Source organism: Stegostoma tigrinum, chromosome 8, assembly GCF_030684315.1.
Source record: "Stegostoma tigrinum isolate sSteTig4 chromosome 8, sSteTig4.hap1, whole genome shotgun sequence".
Taxonomy (NCBI): Eukaryota; Metazoa; Chordata; class Chondrichthyes; order Orectolobiformes; family Stegostomatidae; genus Stegostoma; species Stegostoma tigrinum.
In genome coordinates, this window is record NC_081361.1 from 13,462,401 (window position 1) to 13,487,594 (window position 25,194).

At 45.0% G+C, this 25,194-nt stretch overlaps 1 protein-coding gene across 2 annotated transcripts in view; it reads left to right on the top strand.

Annotated features, from left to right (window-relative positions):
- The window catches only part of pappa2 (pappalysin 2), a 525,171-nt gene that overhangs the window by 44,798 nt on the left and 455,179 nt on the right, over positions 1-25,194 (top strand). For both annotated transcript variants that reach the window (XM_059647765.1, XM_059647766.1), the window contains exon 3: positions 18,109-18,254. In XM_059647765.1, the coding sequence (XP_059503748.1) occupies positions 18,109-18,254 (146 nt within the window). The remainder of the gene's footprint in view (positions 1-18,108; positions 18,255-25,194) is intronic.

The window sequence follows — 25,194 nt, forward strand, 5'->3', positions numbered from 1 at the left end:
GTAACCGCTTCCTGTAATCTATTGACAATTAAGCCCCAAGCTCAGCAGTGCCTAACCATGAGGTTTTTACTTGCTCGCTGACCTGACTGGTTATCGTTCTGGATGCTTCATCACCATGCTAGCTAATGTCATCAGTGCAGCCTCTGAAGAAGCGATGTTTTACTACAGATCATAGAAATTCCAAGTGGAGTAGAATAACATAGTTTCATCAGAGGCCGAACTCATGATGTTACCTAGCGTGGTGTTGAAATGTGTGCCCAATAACCAGCCAGCTCGGCAAGTAAGCCAGTAACATCATCCACAACCTGAGCTACAAATCTTTGCAAGAACCTTAAAAGTGCTTAACCAATGTTACTTGATGTTGTCTTTACGGACTCCTCACCAATGTGCCAGGCAGTCATTTTTCATTCTTTTGTATGGTGTCTTAATAGCTGGAACAGGTCGAGTAATGGAAGTTCCTGTAAGATGATGGCTGAGGAGGCAGAATGGGGGCAATTTAGCATGTCACGGCTGCTACACTTTAAAAGACAACAGTGCTTTCCAGTATTCTGTTCTCTTAAATTTTGTTTGCTGCACCAATCCAGTATTCCAGAAGCTGTTGTTTCATTGTTCTGTGTGTTGGAGTTTCCACCGATCAAACGCTGCTACTTTGTCACATTGACCACTGTTTACGTGTTGATTGGTTTGTGCAGTTGTGGGGGCAGCTTAGCCTCGTCCAACTCTATCTACTAGCTGACTGGTCACCACGTTGTCAGGTCTGTTTCCAAGCAGGAACCAGAGTCCAAATTCAGGATGTGAGATTGTCCCTCTTCGGCCTAGTGGCGTTGAAATCTGTTGTAGGTGTCCTGTCGTCACTGTGGTTGAGGTCAGTTCACCTCGTACACACTAGAGATCAAACATGGCACCTTGTAGATACGTTTCTGCCAGTCGCTAGCAAACCATACAGTCTTTCAACCTTCCCACCCCTCACCCAACCCTGTTCAGAAGATCATGCTCCTCAATGTTTGTTGTTGTTGAATGCTGTTTCGGTTCTTTGTCGAGATTGCTTATTTTCCGCTTGGCTCATTTGAACTGGTCTGGTTCACTAATTTCCTTTAGAGAAGGCAACTGCCATCTTTACCTAGCTTGGCCTTCGTGTGACTCCAGACCCACAGCAGTGTAGTTGGCTCTCAACTGCTCTCTGTGCAATTAGGGATGGACAATGAATGGCCAGCAATGTCCACATCCTGTGAATGAATTTGAAAAAAATTTTGTTGAAGACTGCAACTAAATTATTTCTCTCCCCTTCGCTCCCATCAAAAAAGCCAGATGTTCACTGTCGATTTAAGTTTGCCACTGAAATTCCTTGCCGGTGACTTTTGTCACCTGCTTAGGGGCAAGGAAAAGGGGAGAGTTTACACAATGCTCAAACCCTGTAGCGCGGAACAGCAAGGCCTACTGCCAAAGTACAGTGTTTTCGGTAGGTAAGGTGAAAAGAAAGTGTGGCCAACGCTGGGGAGCTGAAGTTAAAAAATCGTCATAAAGGAGAATGGTATTGGACTCCACAACCTCAGCCCTCTTCGTCTGTCAACAGATGTGGCCAGACCTGGTGAGTTACACTAGCACATCAGCATCTAGGAATTCCCAGAGGCTGGCAGTGGAATGAGGGGCGCAGAAATGAGCAGACATTTCAAAATCACTTGGTGTTGACAGTGCAGTGTGTCTGGGAATACCACTTCCAGCACTGTTAATTGAGTCATGGAGGAGTGGAGGTGAGGCACAGTTGCCAGAGACTGTGTTTACGATCCGCCAACACTCCAGCAATGTGGATTTAAAGCAGCAATGTGCCACATGAATAGTCATTCAGAACAACTTCCTCACTTGTTTTAAGATCTGATGGCACAATGCTTGCCCTTTTCCTCTCAGCTGGATGATGTGGTCACGATTATGGAATTAACGCTCACCTCATGCTTGAGGCTCCCTCCACATCCCCTCCCAGAAACAACAATATTCCCCTTTTTTAGACTGATTCTTCCACCCACCGTTTCCCAGTTTCCTGTTTTGGTAGTTGATCGCTTTCACTTTACTGTTTGAGTCTGGGCAGATAGTCATAGGTTCCCTAGAGTGTGGAAGCAGGCCTTTTGGCCCATTGAGTCCACACTGACCCTTTGAAGAGCATCTCACCCAGAACCACCCCTTCATCCTATCACTACATTCCTCATGGCTAATCCACCCAGCCTGCACATCCCTGAACACTAAGGGCAACTTTTAACATGATTCAGCCAGATTCAGTGCTAGTCACTTGTGTTTGCAAATGAAGGAGTCTCCAGGTGGGACTAGTGATCCAGAGGCCCAGCTGACTTTAACCTGAAGGGTCCAAAGGCCAACTTCAACAATCTTCCAGGATGCTGCCTGGATTAGAGGGCATGAGCTATAAGGAGAAGCTAGACAAAGCCTGTTTTCTCTGGAGTGGGGGATACTGAGGGGAGACTTCATAGAAGCCTTCAAAACTATGAGATGCATAAATAGGGTTGGCAGTCAGAATCTTTTTTTCCCCGAGAGTTGAAATGTCTAATACGAAGGTTTGGGGGCGAAGTGTGCATTAAAGGTGAAGGTGGAGGGGGAAGCTCAAAGGAGATGTTGGGGTAAGTTTTTTACACAGTGGAGTAGGAGTCTGGAACACACTGCTGGTGTGGTGGTGAAGGTGGATATGATAGGAGTGTTTAGAGACTTTTAGGTAAGTACTTGAATATGCAAAGAATGGAGGGATACGGATGAAGGGCATGACATCATTGGCCGAAGGGTCTGTTCCTGAGCCTGTGCTTGTGCCTGTGCCTGTGCTGTATAGTTCTGTGTTTGTTCTATCCTTGTCCAAACCAGCACTCGGCCATGACGTTCACCAGATGTTTTGTCATTCTGTGGGCAGAGGGGAGTGGGTAGGAATGTGCAGGGGGTGTGTGATGTTGGATCAGCCTTCAAGGGGCAACTGGGGAAAGTCAACTGTTCATTTTTCGTGCTGTAGTCCACCATCCCTCAGTTCCATATCATAACCCTGGCTACATAAATTTGTTGGCTGTCCATCCTTGCGTGCGTGTGCGTGTGTGTGTGCGTGTGCGTGTATGTGTGTTGCTTAGTATAGCCACAGACAGTCTGAGACAGTTTAAGTTTGATTGTGGTTTTTATGGGAGCTCATAAGTAAGTAACAAGGTGACACTTTTTCTCCGTCTATCATTACCCCACTACAAAGGTGAAATCTGCCGTTTCAATGTGACCAAAATTACCGCCACTGATACCGAGCTGAGCAGGGCCTTGTGCTGTAAGCTCTCTAGTCTGTCCAGTCACACTGTTAGGCTTGTATGCTGTGCTGAATCCCAGCATTAAACATCACAGTTCCTTGAAATGGCATTCTGTATTTGTGTTGAAATATGTGAAGCATCAGAAGTTCAATATTACAAGAATGTATCTTAACCCTTATCCTGAAATTACACAAATTAACCAGATCCAGCAAAACTTGTGTTAGCCCCTTATATGACTGAATAAGCAGCAACTGGGGACAGGGACTTTATGAGCAACCTTTATACTTCTGGTTAAACAGCAATCCCAGGCAATGAATGATGCATCCCTTGCTCAATAAACAAGAACTGCACAGAGTTAGTCTAATTAACCCCAAAACCACAACAAATCTTGCACATTCACAACTAGCATTATCCTGCTTATTAAACAGAAACTCTGTGTGGTTATATGATATGCAACCTTTACTCTGAGAATAACAACAGTTTGTCACATTGAGACTAGAATTGATGCCTGCTGTGCGAGAACATTTCACAAGGGGAAAACAATACATGCAGTGGACTTCTAAGTAGGTCAGTACAGGAAAATTCATTTTGGAAGCCACTGTAAAAGGATGTCTAAAAATTTTCTTTGCTGAGATAAGGTGTACCAAATGGGAATCCTTTTTAAGAAATGTGTTGTCAAATACTGAAATTAAGCTGTTGATGATGTAAAGAATTGTGTAGTTGTACGTAACCAGCATGGTGGCTGAGTGGTTAACACTGCTATCTCACAATGCCTGGGACCTGAGTTCAGTTTCAGCCTTGGGTGACTGTCTATGTGGAGTTTGCACATTCTCCCTGGGTTCCATCTGGGTACTCCGACAACCCAAGGTGTGCATTTTAGGTGGTTTGGCCATGCTAAATTGTGCACAAAATCCAGGGGTGTGCAGGCTAGCTGGATTAGCCATGATTAATGCAGGGTGGAGGTGAGTTTGTGTGTTGGGTGGGTTTGCGTGTTGAGTGGTCAGAAAACAAATGCTATGAGGGTTGTTAAAATGAATGCCATATGGGCAAGAGCATCCTAGTGACCACGGCTTGACAGCACCTGGTTCTGCCCACTGAAATTGCTTCATGTCCCTTCCTCCTCAGCAGCCCAGTTGGTGACTGGAGCAGAGGCCTGGGCAATATAGATGCATGTACCCTGGCAGGCTGACATCTCCAAGGCTGCCCTCTCCACACATATACTGGGTTTCATTGTGCTGGGTCAGATTGCCAGAAGGCAGCTGAGAATTAGGTTAGATTAGGTTAGATTCCCTACAGTGTGGAAACAGGCCCTTCAGCCCAACAAGTCCACACTTCCCCTTGGAGCATCCCACCCAGACCCATCTCCCTATAACCCTCGCACCCCTGAACACTACGGGCAATTTAGCATGGCCAATCCATCTAGCCTGCACATCTTTGGACTGTGGGAGAAAACCAGATCCCCTGGAGGAAACCCATGCAGACATGGGGAGAATGTGCACACTCCGCACAGACAGTTACCTAGGCTGGAATCGAACTCGGGTCCCTGGTGCTGTGAAGCTGCAGTGCTAACCACTGAGCTACCATGCCGCCCTAACTGTGCCACTACATTAAAACCTGCGTAGGTGCAAGCCAATAGGCCGTTACGCTACACAACACTGAATCCAAGTTCACACATCATGATCTTGGTAAATAGAAGTGTGTCCCATGAGAGTGCCTTCTCCTGCCCTGCATTCTGATAGAATTGTGGTATTCTAATTGAGTGCAATGCAGTCTGGAAAGAGAATAGATTTTCTTCTCAAGAATGTTTTTATCACCGGCAAAGATGTTTTCCCTTAATTTCTGCTCTGACTTAATTTGTTGGCCTGGCAGGGTACAAGTTCTCCAGCTCATGAAACCAATGCCATAATGGCTTTTGTGCTAATTTTGAGAACCAAGTGTTCCACTGTTGGTTGTTACAGCATCAGCTAATCTAATCTGTGAGGTACCATCAAATCATGGTTACTAGGGAAGGGGCCCTGTGAAGCGCAGGGTTATTTTGGATAGGCTTTGTTTGTGATGGCAGCACTTGAGACAGCCAGTTTGATCAATTATGCTACTGTCAGTTACTCTGACAGTGCAGCAGCATTAGAATGGTCCTTGGCTAGATTTTCTGCTGGATGATATCATGTTTGCTGGCAAGGAATAGTCATATACTTATTTTTTTTAAGAAACCTCTTGAGCCTAATCTGCAGTACTACATGAAGAATGGAGTCAAGCTGCAGCTTATGTATAAGAAACCTATGTGGGGCAAAATACATAAAAGGACAGCTAGTTTGTAAAGGTACAAAAGTCTGTTGCAATGCGTGTGACAGAATAAAATGGGAGGGTTTTCAGGGAGACTGAAGTAATGAGGTGAATTCTAGCGGTCAGAGAGTGAATGTGAACTGTGATTGGGGGTTGACAGTGAGAGATGTGGTTTCCTGGGAGACAATGGCATTACAGAGATAAAAAATCAATGGTGACTGAGAAATTCACAGTCAATATGTTACTGTTGTACGTTCCAATACAGAGACAGGGCTGCATATATTCCAAAGAATAGAGTAATGGTGGATATTCCAAAACTGTCACAGATTTGTGTGTATTCCAGGACTGAGACAAGAACGGCATTTATTCCAATACCGAGACGAGACTGATACGTATTCCAGTATTGAGACAGGACTGGTGTATATCACAATACTGTCACAGACTAGTGTGTATTCCAGTCCTGTTATTGTGCAGATTTATTTTCACATACTGGCTGGTATATAGTCATGTAATGATACTGTTGGTGTTAACTTGTTTTTATGTGGTTTGCAATATATATCTGCAACCTATCATGTTATCATTGGCACTTGACTGAGTTTATGGTGCGTTAGATACTTGATATTCTTAGGTTGGAATTTAAACGTGCACCGTATATTGCTCTAAATTTTGTTGTACATGTCCCATACTGACCTGCAGTGTGTTCGACTTGTCAGTCTGTTATAGAACATTATAATGTTTGGTTTGGAAGATGCTGCAAATAGTGAAGGTGAATGTTATTGAGCTTCTTTTCCTGGTAGCAGTAAGTTGCCCATTTTTTTACAACCATGAACGAAGGTGCTAACGATACAGGCCTTCTAAAACTGAATCTGAAATCTTAGAGTCTGTTCTTTTGGATTTCTGGGTGTCAGTCTGCCTCTATCTGATCAGGCTTGTGGAACTACATATCCGATTTCTGCTTTGTAATCTTACCAATGGTTGTGGTCACAAAATAAATCAATGCAACTAGGATCCTCCTCCTCCTCCCTCACCAATATCCTTTCTGTGTGTCTGTCACCCTGACACCAGGAATACTTTTGTTCCATGTAAGACTATTCTGTATATGATGGATGCTATTTACTCCCCATGCCGCTCTGCATATCAGACTATCAGTGTGACCAATCAGATTGTGGAGGGGTTCGGGCTGGTGTTGGTGGCCATTAGATGAGACAAACATACACAAGGGATGCCCATTTTCTTGTTTGTTAGTCATGACCACTTGAGTTGCTGCACTGCTACCTTGGCATATAAAAATGTCCCCACTTCCCTCAACTTCACCTTTGAGTTGGCCAAAGTCAAGTTGTTATAAACAGAATCTCTGCAGTTAGGCTAGAACCAGGACTCAGCAAAATGGATTTAGTTTTCCTGTTGAATGGTGAAAATGACAAGAAATGTCTCCACTGCTCTGACTTGAAGGGTCTTGGCTTCGGCTGAGGGCCTAAACATTCAATTTGATTGAACCCAGTCCATCCAGGTTGAGCCCCTGGTCCGGTTCCAAACCAGGTTGCTGTGATTGAAATCTCGATTGGCTCCCTTGGGTACTTACAGCCTGCAAGAAATAGGTACAGTGTAGTTCCACTTCCATCTGCATGAGCTCATAGCACAGAAACACTTCTCATTTAGTGCTCGATCCTCAATGACTGACGCAAGAGTTTGCTAGCATGAGGTGTTCAAGTAGAAGTGTAAATCTTTTGGAAGCAGTTGACCCAGTGGGTTCGGTACAATGCCTGTACATTGGGTGGGGGAGGGAGGCGGATGGGGAGTGGGTTTGAGTCTGCCTTTCCTCACCCCAGACAGCCTTTTAAAGCATCATTGAAGTGGCCTCGAGCCAATCTCAGGCTCACCCTGAGCTGTCAGAGGGCCCCAAAGCGTGGAGATTGTCTTCAATCCGCTTGTCATTTTCACTCAGGCTACTGTGAGAAAGGGCTCAGTAAAACAACCGCTGGTGAGGCCGGAATGTTTTCCTGAGGTTGGAGATGCGGTTCTGGGCATGGCGAACGGAATTGATACTGTAGCTGGCTGTGCTCTCCCTGACCCGTGAGTGCGTGAAATAGGCAAATGTTCCAATTGAAATGCTCACATTCCCCCCTTCAAAACAGAGAAGGAGAAAAGTGGATCATGTCAGTCGAAGTGGAATAATGAAAAATTGGAATGCAATTTGAGCTACATAGCTTCAGCATGCAGAATAACTTATCCAGACTGAAGTTTCCTCTGGAAGCCATTTCTTTTTCTTGCCTTTCTGTTTTTGGAGGTGGCATAGGTGAGGCAACAGCCTTGGTATAAGTGCTGCTATGTTCTACTTACTGCCAGATTGCTCATGAAGAAGAAAAAAAGGATGGAGCAACCTCTCCACTTGGTTTATCTGCCAAATGAATGCTGTCAGGGTGGAAATTTGAGCTCTAATTGTGTTAGCTCTGATCTAGTTAGACCGCATCTGGAGGACTGCATTCATCTGTGCACGCCACAGTGCAGGAAGATATATTGACCTTGGAGGGAGAGTAACACAAAGTCACCAAATTGTTAGTCTGGTGCTAACGTGCATAAAAAATGCCTTTTTAATGTTGGAATTTTATCCGCCCTCACCACTTCCTCTGGCCGCTTGCTCCATACATGCACTACCCTCTGCATGAAAAAGATGCCCCTTAGGCCCTTTCAAATCTTTCCCCTTTCACCTTGAACCAATGCCGTCTAGTTTTGGACTCACTTACCTGGCAAAATATCCTTGCCAATCACCCTATCAATGCCCCTTATGATTTTATAAAGCTCTATAAGGTCACCCCTCAACCTCTAACGTTGTAGCCAAAAAAGTCCCAGCCTCTGCAGCCTCTCCTTATAACTCAATTCCTCTAACCCTGGCAACACCCTTGTACATCTTTAGACATGATAAGCCGAATGGCTTCCTTCTGTTTTATAAACATCTGAATCTAAGTACCTTGCTATCCATTTCTTGATCTTAATTTACTATCACAGTTACGGAGTCAGAAACATTTGTTATGGTTTAGAAGGGGTGGACGCTAGGAAGTTGTTTCCGTTAGGTGGGGAGACTCGGACCCGTGAGCACAGCCTTAAAATTAGAGGGGCTAAAGTTAAAACTGAAATGAGATGACTTTTCTTCAGCCAGAGAGTGGTGGGCTTGTGGAATTCATTGCCGCAGAGTGCAGTGGAGGCTGGGACGTTGGATGCCTTCAAGGCAGAGATCGACAAATTCTTGATCTCAGAAGGAATCAAGGGCTACGGGGAGAGTGCAGGGAAGTGGTGTTGAAATGCCCATCAGCCATGATTTAAATGGCAGAGTGGACTTGATGGGCCGAATAACCTTACTTCTACTCCTGTGTCTTATGGTTATTTCAAATCTTCTTTGCTCTTCAGTGTTACTGAGGTGTCAGCTCTTGGGAAAATCATCTAAATGTGAATCTTTCCTTTAATAAAGGGGTCGATGATTAGGATTGAGGGCACCTGCATGTAGGACCAAGTGCAGAATGAGACTTTTGTCACTGTCCCTTCTTTTGACCTCAGATTTGATGTTTAGACATGGAGAGATATTGTGGGTAAATACCTTTTGAATAGGATTGTGGCAGTTCCCGTATATTCATCCATTTAGAAGAATGTTTGGCCCTTCCAATGGTGTTTTATCCTTTTAATGAAGCGGGCTGATCACTCTACACTCACTGCCCTGACCTGCTATCCGTCTGCTTCTTACAGATTGAGGAGTCTGACCGACTGATTTTGGAAATTGTAACTGAGCCTCCAATCACTCCACAGGGTGGCAGCTTGTTGTGAGTTACTTTGTGCGCCAGTTAGTTTCTACCTTTACTTCAGGATCCTTTCAGGATCATTTCCAACAATGACAGAGCAACCCCTGATCCCTGGTGCCCTGATGCCCTCTCAAATTCTTGGTTGATAAACAGGTGACAGAGTTGTAGTCAGAAGTTAGTATTTGGTATGAGAAGAAGGAAGTAAACTCTCAGGGACTGTGGAAAATTTTAATGAATAATATGTCTTAATGTAGCAACTGGGAATCTTGATCACTTTGATATGATGTGTACTGCACGTATTTGAATTCAAAGTCACTTATGCGATGTTTATGGAAACATTCTGTGCATGATGATCACTAGGAGGCATGTCACTGTCAGCCAGTAGAAAACCTGCAGATATTTTGTAGCTAGTGTGCACACAAAATATGCCCAGGACCAATTTAATGTCGAGGTAGGGCCTTTGCAGGCCAATAAATATGCATCACCAGTTGACGAACAGCATTGAAGTCCTGGTGATGAAAGAGTGTGCTTCAATTATTGTCCTTTTTCAGAATTCCTAGAATCCAAATGAATAGCAAACTTTGCAAAGGTTGAAATCACTGCGTTCCTGTTGTGTATCACACACATTCTGCTAAAGCACATACGTAGCCTGCACCAGTGTTAAAGCTACAAACCATGCCTCGTGCTCCAAGTATTCAGTCGGGCAGTGTTTCAAATCTGTCAAAATGTATCTACCCGACATTTCCTTTGCATACCTATCTGTCACACACAGTTTCACACAGCAATTTTACAATTAAGAGTTTGAGTAATCTTTCACAGTCTCGGAGGGTGCAGAGAAATGCCAGCAATAACAAATGTGAATCTTTCCTTTAATAAAGGGGTCGATGATTAGGTCAATGATTCTTAAAATTGACATCATCCCCAAAGAAAATAAACGGATCAGAATTCCTTAAAGTTTTAAAGATGAGGCCTCAGCTGGTGTGGAGTTCATTCTGAAGCCTTCACCGCCGAGATGTGAAAATGTAGTCTGCCAATCTCATCGCCCTCTGCCTGGGGTTGACAAGTTCATGTACAACCCTCTGATTGTTCGAATTACCCAGAGTCGCACAGATGTTGCAGTCCAGAAACAGGCCATTTAGCCCACTGCAGTATACCAATGACCAGATTCGCTATGAGCCAGATGAACACATTTTGAGAAGGTGAGGTTTAAAAAATCACCAAAAGTAGTGTGTTGCTGGCTTCAGGCAGCTATCAAGAGAGAATGCAAGGCTAAAATTGAGCTGCATCTTGAGGACAGCTGGGGTGGATGACGGGGTTTGTTCAGAGGATGGCACAGTGGTTAGCACTGATGCCTCACGGCACCATGGACCCAGGTTCGATTCCAGACTCGGGCAACTCTCTGTGTGGAGTTTGCACATTCTCCCTGTGTCTGTGTGGGTTTTCTTCAGATCCTGTGGTTTCCTCCCACAGTCCATAAATGCGTAGGTTAGGTGAATTGGCAATGCTGAAATTGCCCATTGTGCACAGGGATGTGCAGGCTAGGTGGGTTAGCCATGGGAAATGCAGTATTACAGTAACAGAGTAGGGATGGTGGATCTGGCGGGATGCTCTTCAGACAGCAGGTGTGGACTTGATGGGCCAAATGGCCTGCTTCCACATTGCAGGGATTCAGTGGTTCCTGTTCTGGAGCACAGCTGGTCTCTGTGGTTTATCTCTGACAAGAAAGCTTTGTGAATAGCAAGCAGCCTTATAGATGTGCTCGTTTGTCACCTTAAGAGCCTGCAGGATGAAATCAATGGTTGACAGCCAGGCACCCGAGGTGGGATAGATTTGTAGCACATGAGTTGCTTGGATGCATCTCTCTTTCTATGTCCAACCGGTATTCCATCTTGAAGCAAAGTCCCACTTAACTCAGTTTATCTCAACCCAGTTGCTGCCATATTGGCTGAGTTTTTCCAGCATTTTCAGTTCTTTTTCCAGATTTCCAGCACTTACAATGTATTGCTTTTATTAAGTTCTGAATATTGATGAAAGTGAAGGTTCATCAGGGGAATGCAGCTAAAGCTAGGTCCATAGAACCACAGCTGGCTTAGCTGTACAGAAATATAAAGAATAGCTGTGTCATAACTGATTGGTGATGTGTAGATAAGGGAACAAACAAACATTTGAATGTGAATTCAGTTCAAAATATGAATCTGTGAATGGGGAGACAGTGGCACGGTGGTAATGCCGCTGGCTGCAATCCAGCGGGTCCAGGCTATTGTTTTGGAGGTATGAGTTCGAATCACATCGTGGCAGATGGTGAAAATTAATGTCACCTTGAACTGAAAACTAATTTCAGTAGGGGTGCTAACAAGTTATTGTCAGTTGTAGAGACCTTTCTAGTTCACTCATGCCCTTTAGGGAAAGTAATTATCTTACTGTATCTGCCCTACATTTGACATCAGGCACGCAGCAAAGTGGTTCACCTTGTAAAATGCTGTGCAGTGACCTAGCAACCCGAGCGCTGATGAGGAATGGGTATCAAATGCTGCCCTTCCTATTGATGCCCAGATCCCATGTAAGAATAAAGAAGAGAAGCATCTATGGTTGGATGTTGTCTCACCGGTGCCAGTGTCAAGGATGTCATTTAACAACTGCAGAGCACCCTCGGGGGGAACGGAGTCAGTGGTGAGCAGCCAGTGGGTGTGGTCCACATTGGCACCAAAGGTACGGGTCGAAAAAGGAATGTGCTGAGAATTTAAGGAGCCAGGTAGGATCTCAAAAGAAGTTGCATCTTGGTTACTCTGGGTCATCATGTGTGAGTGCATATAGAAGCAGGAAGATCAAGCATTTGACTATGTGGCTGCAGAGATGACAGAGGAGGGAGGGCTGTGGATTAATGGGACACTGGCATTGGCTGCTAGGGCAACGCAACCTGTATAGGCTGAACTGGTTCCACCAGAGGCAGGACCAATTTCCTGGTGAGGAATATTAGATATTAGAACAGATCTAGTTTATAAACTGGAGTCAAAGATGATCAAGTAAGACCGTACCTGAAATATTTAAAGAAGAGATGGTTCAAGTACAGTCCCACAAGGCAGGACAAACACAACCATGTTACAACCTTTTGGGCTTGATATTGAGTTCAACACCTTCAGATTGTGAACCCAGTCCCATTACTGTCCTTTTGTTTTAGCTTTACTTGTTACATTCTCTGTCACCATGTCCTCTCTCCACCCCAGTGGGACCATCTGTTTGGCAGTTAGACACACCATTGTTCTGCCATTCTCACATTCTGATCACTAAATTGTCAACATCCTTTCTTCCTCAGCACCTTACACCACCACCACTGAATAAATGCTGCTGCCACTACACTTCGTGTCAACTCTAATGAAGAGTCATCTGGACCCAAAATGTTAGCTTGCTCTCTCTCCATGGATGCAGCCTAGCCTGCTGTGATTTCCAGCACTTTTTTTTTGCGAAACACATCCAGAGCTCCCTGGGTGAGGAAACAGATAAAGATTGTGATGCTTATGACAGATGTCAAATGAGGGTTCAGAGAGAAGTGGAAAAAGTGAGTGAGAAAAACCTGGCAGCTTAGATTAAAAATATTTTGTTTGCAATTATAAAGCAAACTGGTGGTAAAAGGAGGCATTGTCTGATGAGGGACCAAAAAGATGATATACAGCCTCAATCAGGGAACTCTGAGGTCTAGCTGGCTGACCTTGTTATAGTCACTCCAGAGAGAACCAGCTAACTGGTCTCCTTCTGTGCTATAATTGTTCTGTGATTCTGTGATCCACCTTTATCTTCTTCTGAGGCCTCCAGCCACAAGCACTTAGACCCATTCCGTTTGATATCAGGAAATGGCTGAAGGCACAGGATCTAGCAAAGACTGTGAACCAAAACAGTATCCCAGCAGTAGAATGAGTAACGTAGGAGAAGAGCAATAGAATTGATTCTGGGTATTGGGTGTTCCGAGCAGAGAGACCTAGATATAACCTTAGTGGCCTTTTTGGAAATCACTGGAGATACTTTTACCTATGAAATGTCCAGATCACCACTGAAGAGTAGGTAGATCCCGTTCACAGGCAAAGTAGGTAAGTCTCCTGCGGTCATTTGTTGCAACACGAGATCTCACTTCAGATGGATTCACTGAAGGGAATAGGCATGTACCCTCCTTCAATCTCTTTTACTAGCACCTTAGCTGTTACTGCACCTTCTGGTGGGAAGGCCTTGCCTTCTCCCCACGGTAGAGTTTGCCTGATCCAGGTGTCTGTCAGTTTTGCTCCAGGCTTGCTTGCCTCCCTCTGGGAAAATGTGACCTCCCTTTTGTTTGGATTCAAAATCCCAGCAACTCTCAGGCATTTGGTTAAGTTGGTCCATACTGTCAGCGGTGCCATGGCAGGGATTGGTAACTGTAGTCAGAGTCAGAGTTGTAATCTGGTACGCTAACTGTCTGATAGCCTCCCATTCTCTGCACTCTATCTGTGTGTTCAGATCCTGGCAAGAATCCCCATTTTGTTAGGACAAGAGTCCGGGCAAGGTTTACCCAATTCAGAATGCTTTCAGATAAAATATGCCAAACTGTTATGCTTCTGGGTGAGGATGGATGTACTCATTCCCCTTCCTTTGCACATCCACTTCACCCCACCCACCCACCCTTCCCCATTGGTTGCACATTATGTGACAGAGTCATACAGCACAGAAACGGACTCTTTGGTTCAACTACTCCACACCAACCATGTTCCCAAACTCAACTAGTCCCACCTGCCTGCCTTTGGCCCATATCCCTCCAAACCTTTCCCATTTATGTACTCATCCAATGTTTTAAATGTTGTGACTACTTGCATCCAACACTTTCTCTTGCAGTTCATTTCACACATAAACCCCTCTCTGTGTAAAAAGGTTGTCCTTTTTAAAACTTTCTCCTCTCACATTAAACGTATGTCCCCTTGGTTTTGAACTCTCCTACCTAGGGAAAAGGCTCTTACTATTCAGCTAAAGCATACCCCTCATGATTTTATAAACCTCTGTAATGTCACTCCTCAATCTCCTGTGCTCCAGTGAAAAAGTCCCAGCCTATCCAAACTATTTTTAAAACTCAGACCTTCCATTGTTGGCAACATCCTGGTAATTTTTTTCTGAATCTTCTATAATTTAATTATGTCGTTCCTACAGCAAGATGACCAGAACTGTCCATAGTATTTCATAAGAAGCCTCACTAATGTCCTGTACAATCTCAACATGACGTCCCAACTCCTTGATTCAAATTTCTGAGCAATGAAGGCAAGCGTGTACAGCCCTCGGCTCCTCCACTCAAACCCCAATCTCACCACCAAACCCGCAGATAAGGGAGGCGCGGTAGTGGTATGGTGCACTGACCTTTACATAACCGAGACCAGGTGCAACTCTCTGACACCACTTCCTACCGCCCCCTCGATCATGACCCCACACCTGACCACCAAACCATCTGTCAGGCCATTTATAACTTCATCACCTCAGGTGACATTCCATCTCATAGCATCTAACCTCATCATTTCCCAACCCTGTTTCTATCTCCTTCCCAAAATCCACAAACCTGACAGCCCTGTCTGACCCATGGTCTCTGCCTGCTCCTGCCCCACAGAATCTATCTCCGACTGCCTTGACCCTGTCTTTCTCCCCTGGTCCAAGAACTCTCCACCTACATCTAGGACACCACCCAAACCTTCCACCTCCTCTAAGACTTCCAAATCCCTGGGCCCCAACACCTCATCTTCAGTATGCAATTCCAGTCCCTGTACACTTGCATTTCCCACGCAGATGGCCTAAAAGTCCTCTGCTTCTTCCTCTCCCGCAGGCCCAACCAGTCCCCCTCCACCAATGCCTTTATCTGCTTACAAAACTCGTCCTTACCCTAAACAACTTCTCCTTTAACTCTTCCCACTTGCTGCAAACTAAAGGGATAGCTGTGGGCACCCATATAGGTCTGAGCTACGCCTGTCTCTTTGTAGGGTATGAGGAGCAGTCCCTTTTCCGCTGTTACACTGGCACCATCCCCCACCTCCTACTCCGCTACATCGATGATTGTATTGGTGCTGCCTTTTGCTCCCATGAGGAGCTTGAATAATTCATCAACCTTACTAACACCTTTCACTCCAACCTCAAATTCACCTGGACCATCTCTCTTACCTCCCTCACCTTCCTGGATCTCTCCGTCTCCATCTCTGGTGACTGCCTAGAAACTGATGTCTATTTCAAGCTCACCGACTTTCCCACAGTTACACCTCCTCTCACGTACCTTCCAGTAAGAATGTGCTCCATTACTCCCAATTCGTCCGCCTCTACAACATCTGCTTCCAAGATGGAGTGTTCCATTCCCGGCCTCCCAGATGTCCTCCTATTTCAAGGACCATTACTTCCCCTCGCCGGTAATCAAGAGTACCCTCAATCGTATCTCTTGCGTTTCCTGCATTTCTGCCCTCACATCCCCTCCCTCCAACAAAAATAAAGACAGAATCCCCCTTGTCCTCACATACCACCCCACCAATTTCTTCATCCAAGTATTATTCTTCGGCACTTCTGCCACCTACAATCTGACCCCACAACCAAAGAGATATTTCCCTCCCCACCCCTATCTGCCTGTAGTGGGAATGGTCTTTCCACGACTTGCTCGCCCGCTGCACACTCCCCCTTCACCCAACCTCTCCCAACACCTTTCCTTGAAACTGTAAGAAGTGCTACACCTGCCCCCTACACCCCTCTTCTCACCTCTATTCAAAGTCCAAAACAAACCTTCCACGTTACACAGGGGCTCACCTGCACATTCTCCAACGTGGTCTGCTGCATTCGCTACTCCCAATGTGACATCCTCAGTGACACCAAGTGTAGTTTCAGAGACCGTTTCGTAGAACGTCTGCATTCTGTACGCAACAAACGATAGCACCTTCTGGTCGTCAACCATTTTAATTCCCCCTCCCACTCCCTGGCTGACATGTCCATCCTGGGCCTCTTCCAGTGTCACAATGACATTACCAGCAAACTGGAGGAGCAGCACCTCATATTCCGCCTCAGGAGCATACAGTCCAATGGCCTAAACATGGAATTCACCGGTTTTAAAATCTCCCCATCTCAGCCTCATGCCATGACCAACCCTCCCTCTCATCCCTGCCTCCTTGATTTGACACAACCTGTCTATCTTCTTTCACACCTCACTAACTAATCCCCAACATTCCCTACCTGCAGTCACCTATCACCATCCCACCTACCTTCCCCAGCCCCACCCCTCCTCTATTTATTTCCCAGCTCCCTTCCCCCTCCCCATTTCTGAAGAAGGGTCCTGACCCAAAGAGCCAACTTTCGTGCTCCTCTGATGCTGCCTGGCCTGTTGTGTTCCTCCAGCTCTCCACTGTATTGTCTCTGACTCCAGCATCTGCAGCTCTTGCTATCTCCAAGCATGCTTAATGGCTTATAAACCACCTGGCCTACCTGTGACAAAAATTTCAAAGAATCATGTAGCCAAACCCCTAGGTCTCTCTTTTCTACAGCAGTGCGCAAGCCCCGACTATTAATTGTAGAAGTCCTGTCCTTGTTTGTTTTACCAAAATGCAATACCTCTCATTTATCCAATTAAACTCCCATCTGTCACTCCTGAGCAGCCCACTTCCCCAGTTAATCAGGATCTCTTTGTATTGAAAAGAATACCTTCGCTTTCTGCCATTCCTTCTCATCTGCCAAGTGGCCGACCCCTTATTCTCAGATTGTGGCCCCTGATCTTAGACCATCCCACACCCCCAGCAAGGGGAACCATTGTTCCTACATCTGTGTGGCGAAGGAGATGAAACACGTCACCAGCACATTCTAGGCCTGTCCACCTCTGCTGAAGACTCTGTGTTTACCCTTTCAGGAGTTGAGTTCCATGGTTAAACCCTGGTCCATTCAGGAGCAGCATGTAACCCCTTAGGCGTTCTGTGGCTTTCAATTGACATTGGTTTTATTTAGTGCCAGTTACCCATTCTTCAGTGTAGATGGGGTTGGAAGGAGAAAGGATTTCTCTGATATGTAGCTTCACTACGGTTGGTGTTGACTTTTGGTTTGTGTTCACTTGTGTTTGTGAGCAGTGCATTTTTAGTGCCCTAGGACTGATTTTTGTGTAGATCCTGCAGACATTCCATGGGAATCTGGGTAAATAGTGTAAGGCATATGCTGCCATTGTTCTATCAGTAGTGGCGATTGTTTAGGAAAGTAATTATATTGAATGGTGAAGGAAAACCTCCTCTAAAATTCTACCCCTCTGCTGATCATCAAATCCCTACAGTGTGGGAACAGGCCCTTCGGCCCAGGAAGTCCACACCGAACCTCAAAGCATCCTACCCAGACCCATCCTCCTAAAACCCATCTAATCTACATATCCCTAGGGGCAATTTAGCATGGCCAATCCACCTAACCTGCACATGTTTAGACTGTGGGAGTTAACCGGAGGAAGCCCATGCAGCCACGGGGAGAATGTGCAAACTCTACACAGACAGTCCCCCAAGGCCGAGAACTGAAACGAGGTCCTTGGAGCTGTGAGGCAGCAGTGCTGACCACTGAGCCACCGTGCCACCATCTGTCAGCCTTAAATCCGATTGCCATCTCTGTCACTCTTTTCTCAATTCTTTTGGATTTCCGATGTCATGTGTCACTCTGCTGTCACTTTTTATAAGGTTGGAATAACTTGCTGTGGTTTTGTCACCTGATCAACAAAACCTGCTGTTGGAAACTAAACCCAACGCTGTTTTCTTCCCATTGCTTAGGACCTACATGAGTGTGAAGGAGCTGAAGGAGACACTGCAGATCAATTGCTCAATGTACCTGAACGTCTATTTTGCAAGCTCGGTGAGGGAGGAGCTGGCTGGAGCTGCCACCTGGCCCTGGGATAAAGAAGCCCTGAGTCACTTGGGTAAGTGTATAATGAATGGAGTTCTGATTCAAATCCAAAGGTCTTTCTGAAGTTTCTTTTCCTCTATCCCTGCAAACAGGAATGAGAGGGAAGTGGTTTTTAAATATTGTATATGTGAATGGTGTATATTTCCTGCATCCACATTTGTTGCCCATCCCTCATGGGCCCTTGAAATGAATGATTTACTAGGCCATTTCAGAATGTACAGCAGAGTTAGCCACATTACTGAGAGTCTGGAGGCACTTGAAGGCCGACTCGATCATGATGGCAGGCTGCCTTCCCTAAAGGATGTTGGTGAAACAGTTTGGTATTTAAGACAAACCAGTGTTGGTTTTACAGCACCATCACTGACACTAATCTACAATTGCAGATTTGTTTTGAGAATTAATTGTGGAAACCACTTATTTCTTGTACCTGTTTGTCAGGAACATTAGCCATACGATCTGTGGTTGCAGGGCCTTTAGGGCCAATGGTGACTCGGAAATATTTTGAGAAATCAGATCTGTATAAATCATTGCCTCTTTGGGCTTAGAGGCCAGCTGCCAAGCATTTTCCGAACAAATTGTTGGGTTAGTTGATACATCTAGGTGAATGATACCTTGCATGTCAGTATTCACTGTTCACTGCCAGTTGACCCCAGAGTTGAGTTTCTGATCTTCTGCTTCATGGAGACTGCCTCATCTTCCCCTGTCACCATTCCCTCACCATGATGACTGCTGAATCTGTCACTTGTGCCTTTGTTACCGCTCGACTATTCAAAGGTCTTTCTGGTTGGTCCCCTGTACTCTACCACAGCTTCAGCCAATCCAAATTCTGCTGGTGTAACGTACCCCACATTCAAGTCCTTTTCATCAACCTGCATGGCTTTTTTGGTGGTCTGCCAACTCAAATTAAAAATGAGCACCTAAGTATTTCAAATGCCTTCCATGGCTTGTAGTTTCTGTGTTTCTGTTGCATCTTCTAATCCTCCCATTTGTTCAGACTGACATCTGACCCTGGCTGTCTTCTGTCCTCTCTACTCCTTTCCTCATCATTGGCAACAGCCACACTTCCTGCTGTGACCTTTCAGCTTCTTTTCCTTGAGCCTCGCAGCTGCACCAACTTTATGGCCAAGCCAACAAAGATCTTTTGTTTGCATGCTGATAGGCGAGTTGTGTGTTTGCAAACCAAGCATTGTGTGGCATACAGGCATGGTTTCCATCACTTCCATTATATCCAGAGCCCTGTTTTTCAGAAGGTGCATCCCACAAATCAACAGAAGCAAATTGATAAGGGAAGAAAACCATATCAACAAGGTAGCATTTCATCATCATACTTCAACAAGCCAATTAAATTACTCAAAATCCTTTTGAAAAATAGCTTTCTTCTGCCATTTAAGGTCTTCATTTTTGCAAGAATCAGTTCTGAGGAAGTGTCACCAGACCTGAAACGTTAAATCTGATTTCTCTTTGCAGATGCTGCCAGAACTGCTGAGCTTTTCCAGAAACTTCTGCTTTTGTTGGAGATTTAAATAAGTTCAGACCATTACACTTAAGCAGAACTCATCTGCCTTCATGACGTTTTATGCTATTCATGCAAAATTGTGACTTGCGTACCTTCCAGTTAAAGGCCCTGGAGCATTGATATCGGAATTAATTTCAATTGTTTGTGCAGAGCTTAGGTATCTCTCTAGGGCAATACATGCCACACCCCTTCCTCTGCTGCAAACATGTGAACTGCAAATGGGAATGGGATTTCCATATACATGTCTCTCCTATCATTTATAAAGGTCTTGGTAGTGTTGTCCTGATAGGGCAAGAGCCTGGTCTTTGGTGTGTTGAGGGATTCACTTAAGTTTCCTGCTGATATTCAGCAAATACAACACAAGCACCTTGCAGTTCAGAATGAGAGGTAATCGTAAGGGTTTTATATAACCTGCACACAACTGGTGGGGTCACGAGGGCTAGTTACAACCAATGTCACTGAGCTTGATGCAAGTACTGAACACAAATTGTGATTGTATAAATGTACATAGTGGAGATGACTCATGATTTACATTGAACTAATGACAGTTGTGACCTTGACTCCCTGAAGTAACATCTGAATAATAACTGAACATCCTTCAGATACTAAAGGAAATGAATCTATTCAGTTCTTGTCAAGCATGCTTCCTGCACTGTCCCGTACATGCAATAAACATGGGTGGCACAGTAGCTCGGTGGTTAACACTGCTGCCTCACAGGGATCTGGGTTCAGTTCCAGCCTTGGGCAACTGTCTGTGTGGAGTTTGCACATTTTTCCTGTGTCTGTGTGGATTTCTTCCCACTGTCCAAAGATGTGCCGTCTGGATGGATTGGTGGCCATGCTGAAATTGCACATAGTTAATCCACCCAGTCCGAACATCTATGAGAAATGCACAGTTAAAGAGATGAGGTAGGTCTGAGCGGGTGCGTTTAGAGGGTTATTGTGGATGCGATGGACTGAATGGCCCACTTCTGCCCTGTAGGAATTCTACGATTCTGCGTGTTATAAAGCAATGAGCCTTCTGATTTGGTCTAAGTAACTCCATGGGCGCAGCTATTGTTTGGGAGGAGTTTGCAACACAGCTGCCGAGTCAGTAATGTGGAGAACCCCCAGATGTGTGTGAAAATACAGCAAACAGATGCACTCCATTTCCATTAACAATCTCTCCCTCTGCAGCCCACAGTGTTTTTACGTGGTTTTTGGATGAGGGAGCCTGTGGTATGGAAGTTATTAACAGATACTTAGCAACAGCTTTTTTAACTTCAGAGGAAAATTATGAAAGAGACTGCAGTCAGATCTGTTTTTTTTCTTTTACAATGTAGTTTAACTAAGGAGCGTGACATAAACAGTGAAGGGTGCCTTCTGTTCACTCCCAAACGGCTGTGAACTACCGAAAGCCTTTCTCCTCGGCTAACAGCAGCACAAGAGTCACCACTCTGATCCAGATTTAAACTTTGCCAAACCATCAACCAGTCGGTCTATTTATATCCGTAGTTAATCTCCCATAACATTGCATAAATTGCCCAGGCGAAGTGAGAAAGTGCGAATTATATCAAAACAATGTATGTTAGCCTCAAAGGTACGTCACATTCTGATTTCAATATTACTTCTAGTTAAGTAGCCAAACTTGTAGCATTTTTTTGAGTTTGAATTTACACTGGATCCCAGCCTTCGCCATTGGGAAGTGTTTTATCGGACTGGAGTCCTGTAGCACCACCACTGGTGGTTAATATAATTACAAGGTGATAGGCTTACTTGGGTAGGTTCCATTATCAATGTTAATGGGAACTGCAGATGCTGGAGAATCCAAGATAATGAAATGTGAGGCTGGATGAACACAGCAGGCCCAGCAGCATCTCAGGAGCACAAAAGCTGACGTTTCGGGCCTAGACCCTTCATCAGAGAGGTCTCTCTGATGAAGGGTCTAGGCCCGAAACGTCAGCTTTTGTGCTCCTGAGATGCTGCTGGGCCTGCTGTGTTCATCCAGCCTCACATTTCATTATCTTAGGTTCCATTATCAACCTGTAGCAATTTAAAATGGAACACAGGAAGAAGTAAAAAAAAGTAATTGTAATAATTAAAGTTTGCATTTGTGCATGTTCCCTCTGCACAAACCTTCCTGCTGTCTCGAAGTTTAGTAGTGCACTTATGACAATATTCAGTATTGAAACTCTGAGTGCAATAATATTAACAGTTATATTTCCTGATGTGGAAAGTGTTTGGTGATACTTTTTGATGAACTATTTGAAAATTTTCACCACTTATTTCTAGTAATTCTAGTTTCTGATGTACAAAATAAGGATTATAATAAAATTCAAATGTGTGTCACAGCAATAATGTATTTATCGGTTGAAATCTTGTATTGCATTTATTAATGTTTATACATGGAAACCTCAGCCTGTGCTGAGTTTATACGTCTGCTGAGAGAGGAGGTATCATTAGGATTCAGTTCATGTCCTTTCTCTGTGCGGATTATTTCCTAGGATTCATCAGTAATACACTAGCTGACAGAATGATAAATATTTTATTGTGGACTAAAACAAATGTTCCATCAGGTTGAAGGACTTGCTGTCCTACTGCATGTCTTCAGTGCTATTGTTACTGAGATCTATCTGCATTTTAAGCTGGAGACCTGTAGAGGGTAGCTGGACACTCTGGCCAGGGATGACCAAAAGTTGCTCCAAAATGCTCCCAACAAGAATAGCTTAGGCCTCCTCCATCTCACGCTTCTGTGCCTGTCTCAATCTCCACGTGAGCTGCAACAGCAGAGAGTACTCTGTCAAATTTTAGAAGGGCTGCAGCTTGAATGTGTTTTCATTCACCTGCACTGGCTGTCCGCAGACACACTAGCTTAATTGAATGCCGAAGATTTTGGAAAGACTTGGGTCTGGCAGTATCTGTGCAGAGAGAAACAGAACAATCACCCATGACCTTTCATCAGAATTGGGAAATATTGGAAGTATCATGGTTTTTAGGTAAATAGACAGACGACAAGAAGGACCAGAACAAAAGGAAACTCTATAATATGGTGAAAGGTAGGAGAGATTCAATAAGAGTCATTGGTTCATAGCCAAAAGCAAGTGGTATTGGATCATAACAAGGTGTAGGGCTGGATGAACACAGCAGGCCAAGCAGTGTCAGAGGAGCAGGAAGGCTGATGTTTCGGGCCTAGACCCTTCTTCAGAAAATGAAGATACTTAGCAACAGCTTTCGGTCTAGGCCTGAAACGTCAGCCTTCCAGCTCCTCTGATGCTGCTTGGCCAGCTGTGTTCATCCAGCGCTACACCTTGTTATCTCAGATTCTCCAGCATCTGCAGTTCCTACTATCTCAGTAATGGAACATGTGAATGAAGAAACATTTGGATCAATTTTGCATATTTTTGGCTCAGTCCAAATTGTGCATTTTGGAGGGATGTTTTCTCTGAGGTGTGGTAAGTTCTCTCACATAGTCTTACTTAATGTGCTGCATTAATTATCGAATTCCAACCCAGTGGTACTTCCCATGTCTGATTCCAGTCCCACCTTACAAGGTCCCAACTCATCATTCGGAAGGTATCCACTGAAAGACTGACATTCCTTGCGCCTGGAAAAGCATTAGCAATCCTGTATTACTCCTCATCAGCAGCAAAAGCCCATTGGCATGTATCCAGCATAGTGTATACTCCTGCGCATACAGTCCATTCTGTCACCATAGTCACCGTTTAATTACCAGGTCACACAGTTTAACAGTCCATAGGTACATCCCATCTAAACAGTCTCTGCATATAAGTTAGCACTACCCTCTTTCCAGTGACTCATTGTTTGTCATTATCCAGTAAGAGACCATCAAGTACAGGCAAACAATCGGACAGATGAGCATTTATTTACAGGCAGTGAAAGGGAGCACCAATAATAGTTCTCCCCCACATTACAAACCAGATTTCAGCATCATGGCAAAAGGATATTTGGCGGTCTATAGCCATGTGCTGTACCCAGCTGTCTTCTGTTAGTACTCATGTCAATGAGCTTGTATCTGGTCTGTAGTGCCTGATGTAACTCTGTTATGGACAATGACTGCTTCCTCCTCCCAAGTCTCGTCCTCCTCTAATCTCCTCGTCCTCCCTAGTCTTCTCCTCCTCTCCTTCCTTTTGCTGCTGCTTCCCACATCACCTCATTGCCTTATCTAATTGTGCAGACCACAGCATACGAAGATAGTGCAACACTCTCTGGCTGTAAGACCATCAGACACAGGAGTTGAAAGAGGCCTTTCACCCCATCAGGTCTGTTCTGCTATTCGATCCCGACTGACCAGTTTCGCAATTCCATTCTCCTGCTTTTTGCCTGCAATCCTGAGTCCCTGTACTAATCCAGACTATATTGGAGGAGCTTCCAGAATTGACTAAGTAGAGGAAATACATTCTCACTGGTCCCTGGGGGAAGGTAGTGTTGCACAATGGTGTCATGTTGACAGTGGGTAGCCCTTAGCTCCCAATAACCAGCCTTGTAAAGCATCAACCACACCAGGTACACAAGGGTGCTCCAGGAGGTAGGAGTCCTGGCAGCTGCCAGGGTAGTGGGCACTCACCTTCAGGAAGCAATCAACTGGGCATAAATGCAGTGGAAATCCTTCCTGTGAGTAATTCCGCAGTATTGTGAGACAATCCTCTTGTTGCTATGTGTTTACAGTCAATGACACCTTTTCCCTGAGCAATGCCAACTGTTTTGCCAAATTCTACTGACTGGGCTGTAGCACTGACCTCGCCATCGGGGAATAGAATGAGCTGGTGTGATATGTATTTGTTGGCGTACAACTGAGAGATCCCACATCACTTCCTAAAGGGAGCCAGTTGCAGAGAGACTCAGCTGTATGGTGACCAAGACAGCCATTGGGATATGGTGGCTTGCACCCACCCCCACACCACCATTACCACCACCACGACTCTCAGTCTCACTCCAGCATCCAGTACAATTCCGTTATTGCATTGATGCTGCACATCACACTGCCCCGGTAAATGGAGTCAGGGCTGAAAGTCTGCGAGACTCCAGTAGGGTCCTGTACCTGTGAACTCTCCCAAAGCTGGGTGACCCTCAGCCCTCTGCGGCAGCTTCCTATTGTTGTGCTTACTGTTAGCTCTGTTCCTCTTACATCAGCTTCACCTTTGTTAGGAATGAATCCACCACCAGCAGCTGGTGGGAAAGAACCTGAAATGGGAACAGAACGAGTGAAAGAGGTTCGTGGGTCTCAGAATAGGAGTTGGGACGTAATGTTGAGGTTGTACCGGACGTTGGTGAGGCCTCTTCTGGAGTATTTTGTGTCAAGTTCTGGTTACCATTTTGTATCAAAGATATTGTTAAGCTGGGGAGGGTTCAGAAATAATTTACTGGGATACTACTCGGAATAAAAAGGAGTGGCTTGTTCAGGTGACCAGAGCTGAGCGCGCGGGCCAAGTCCTGCAGC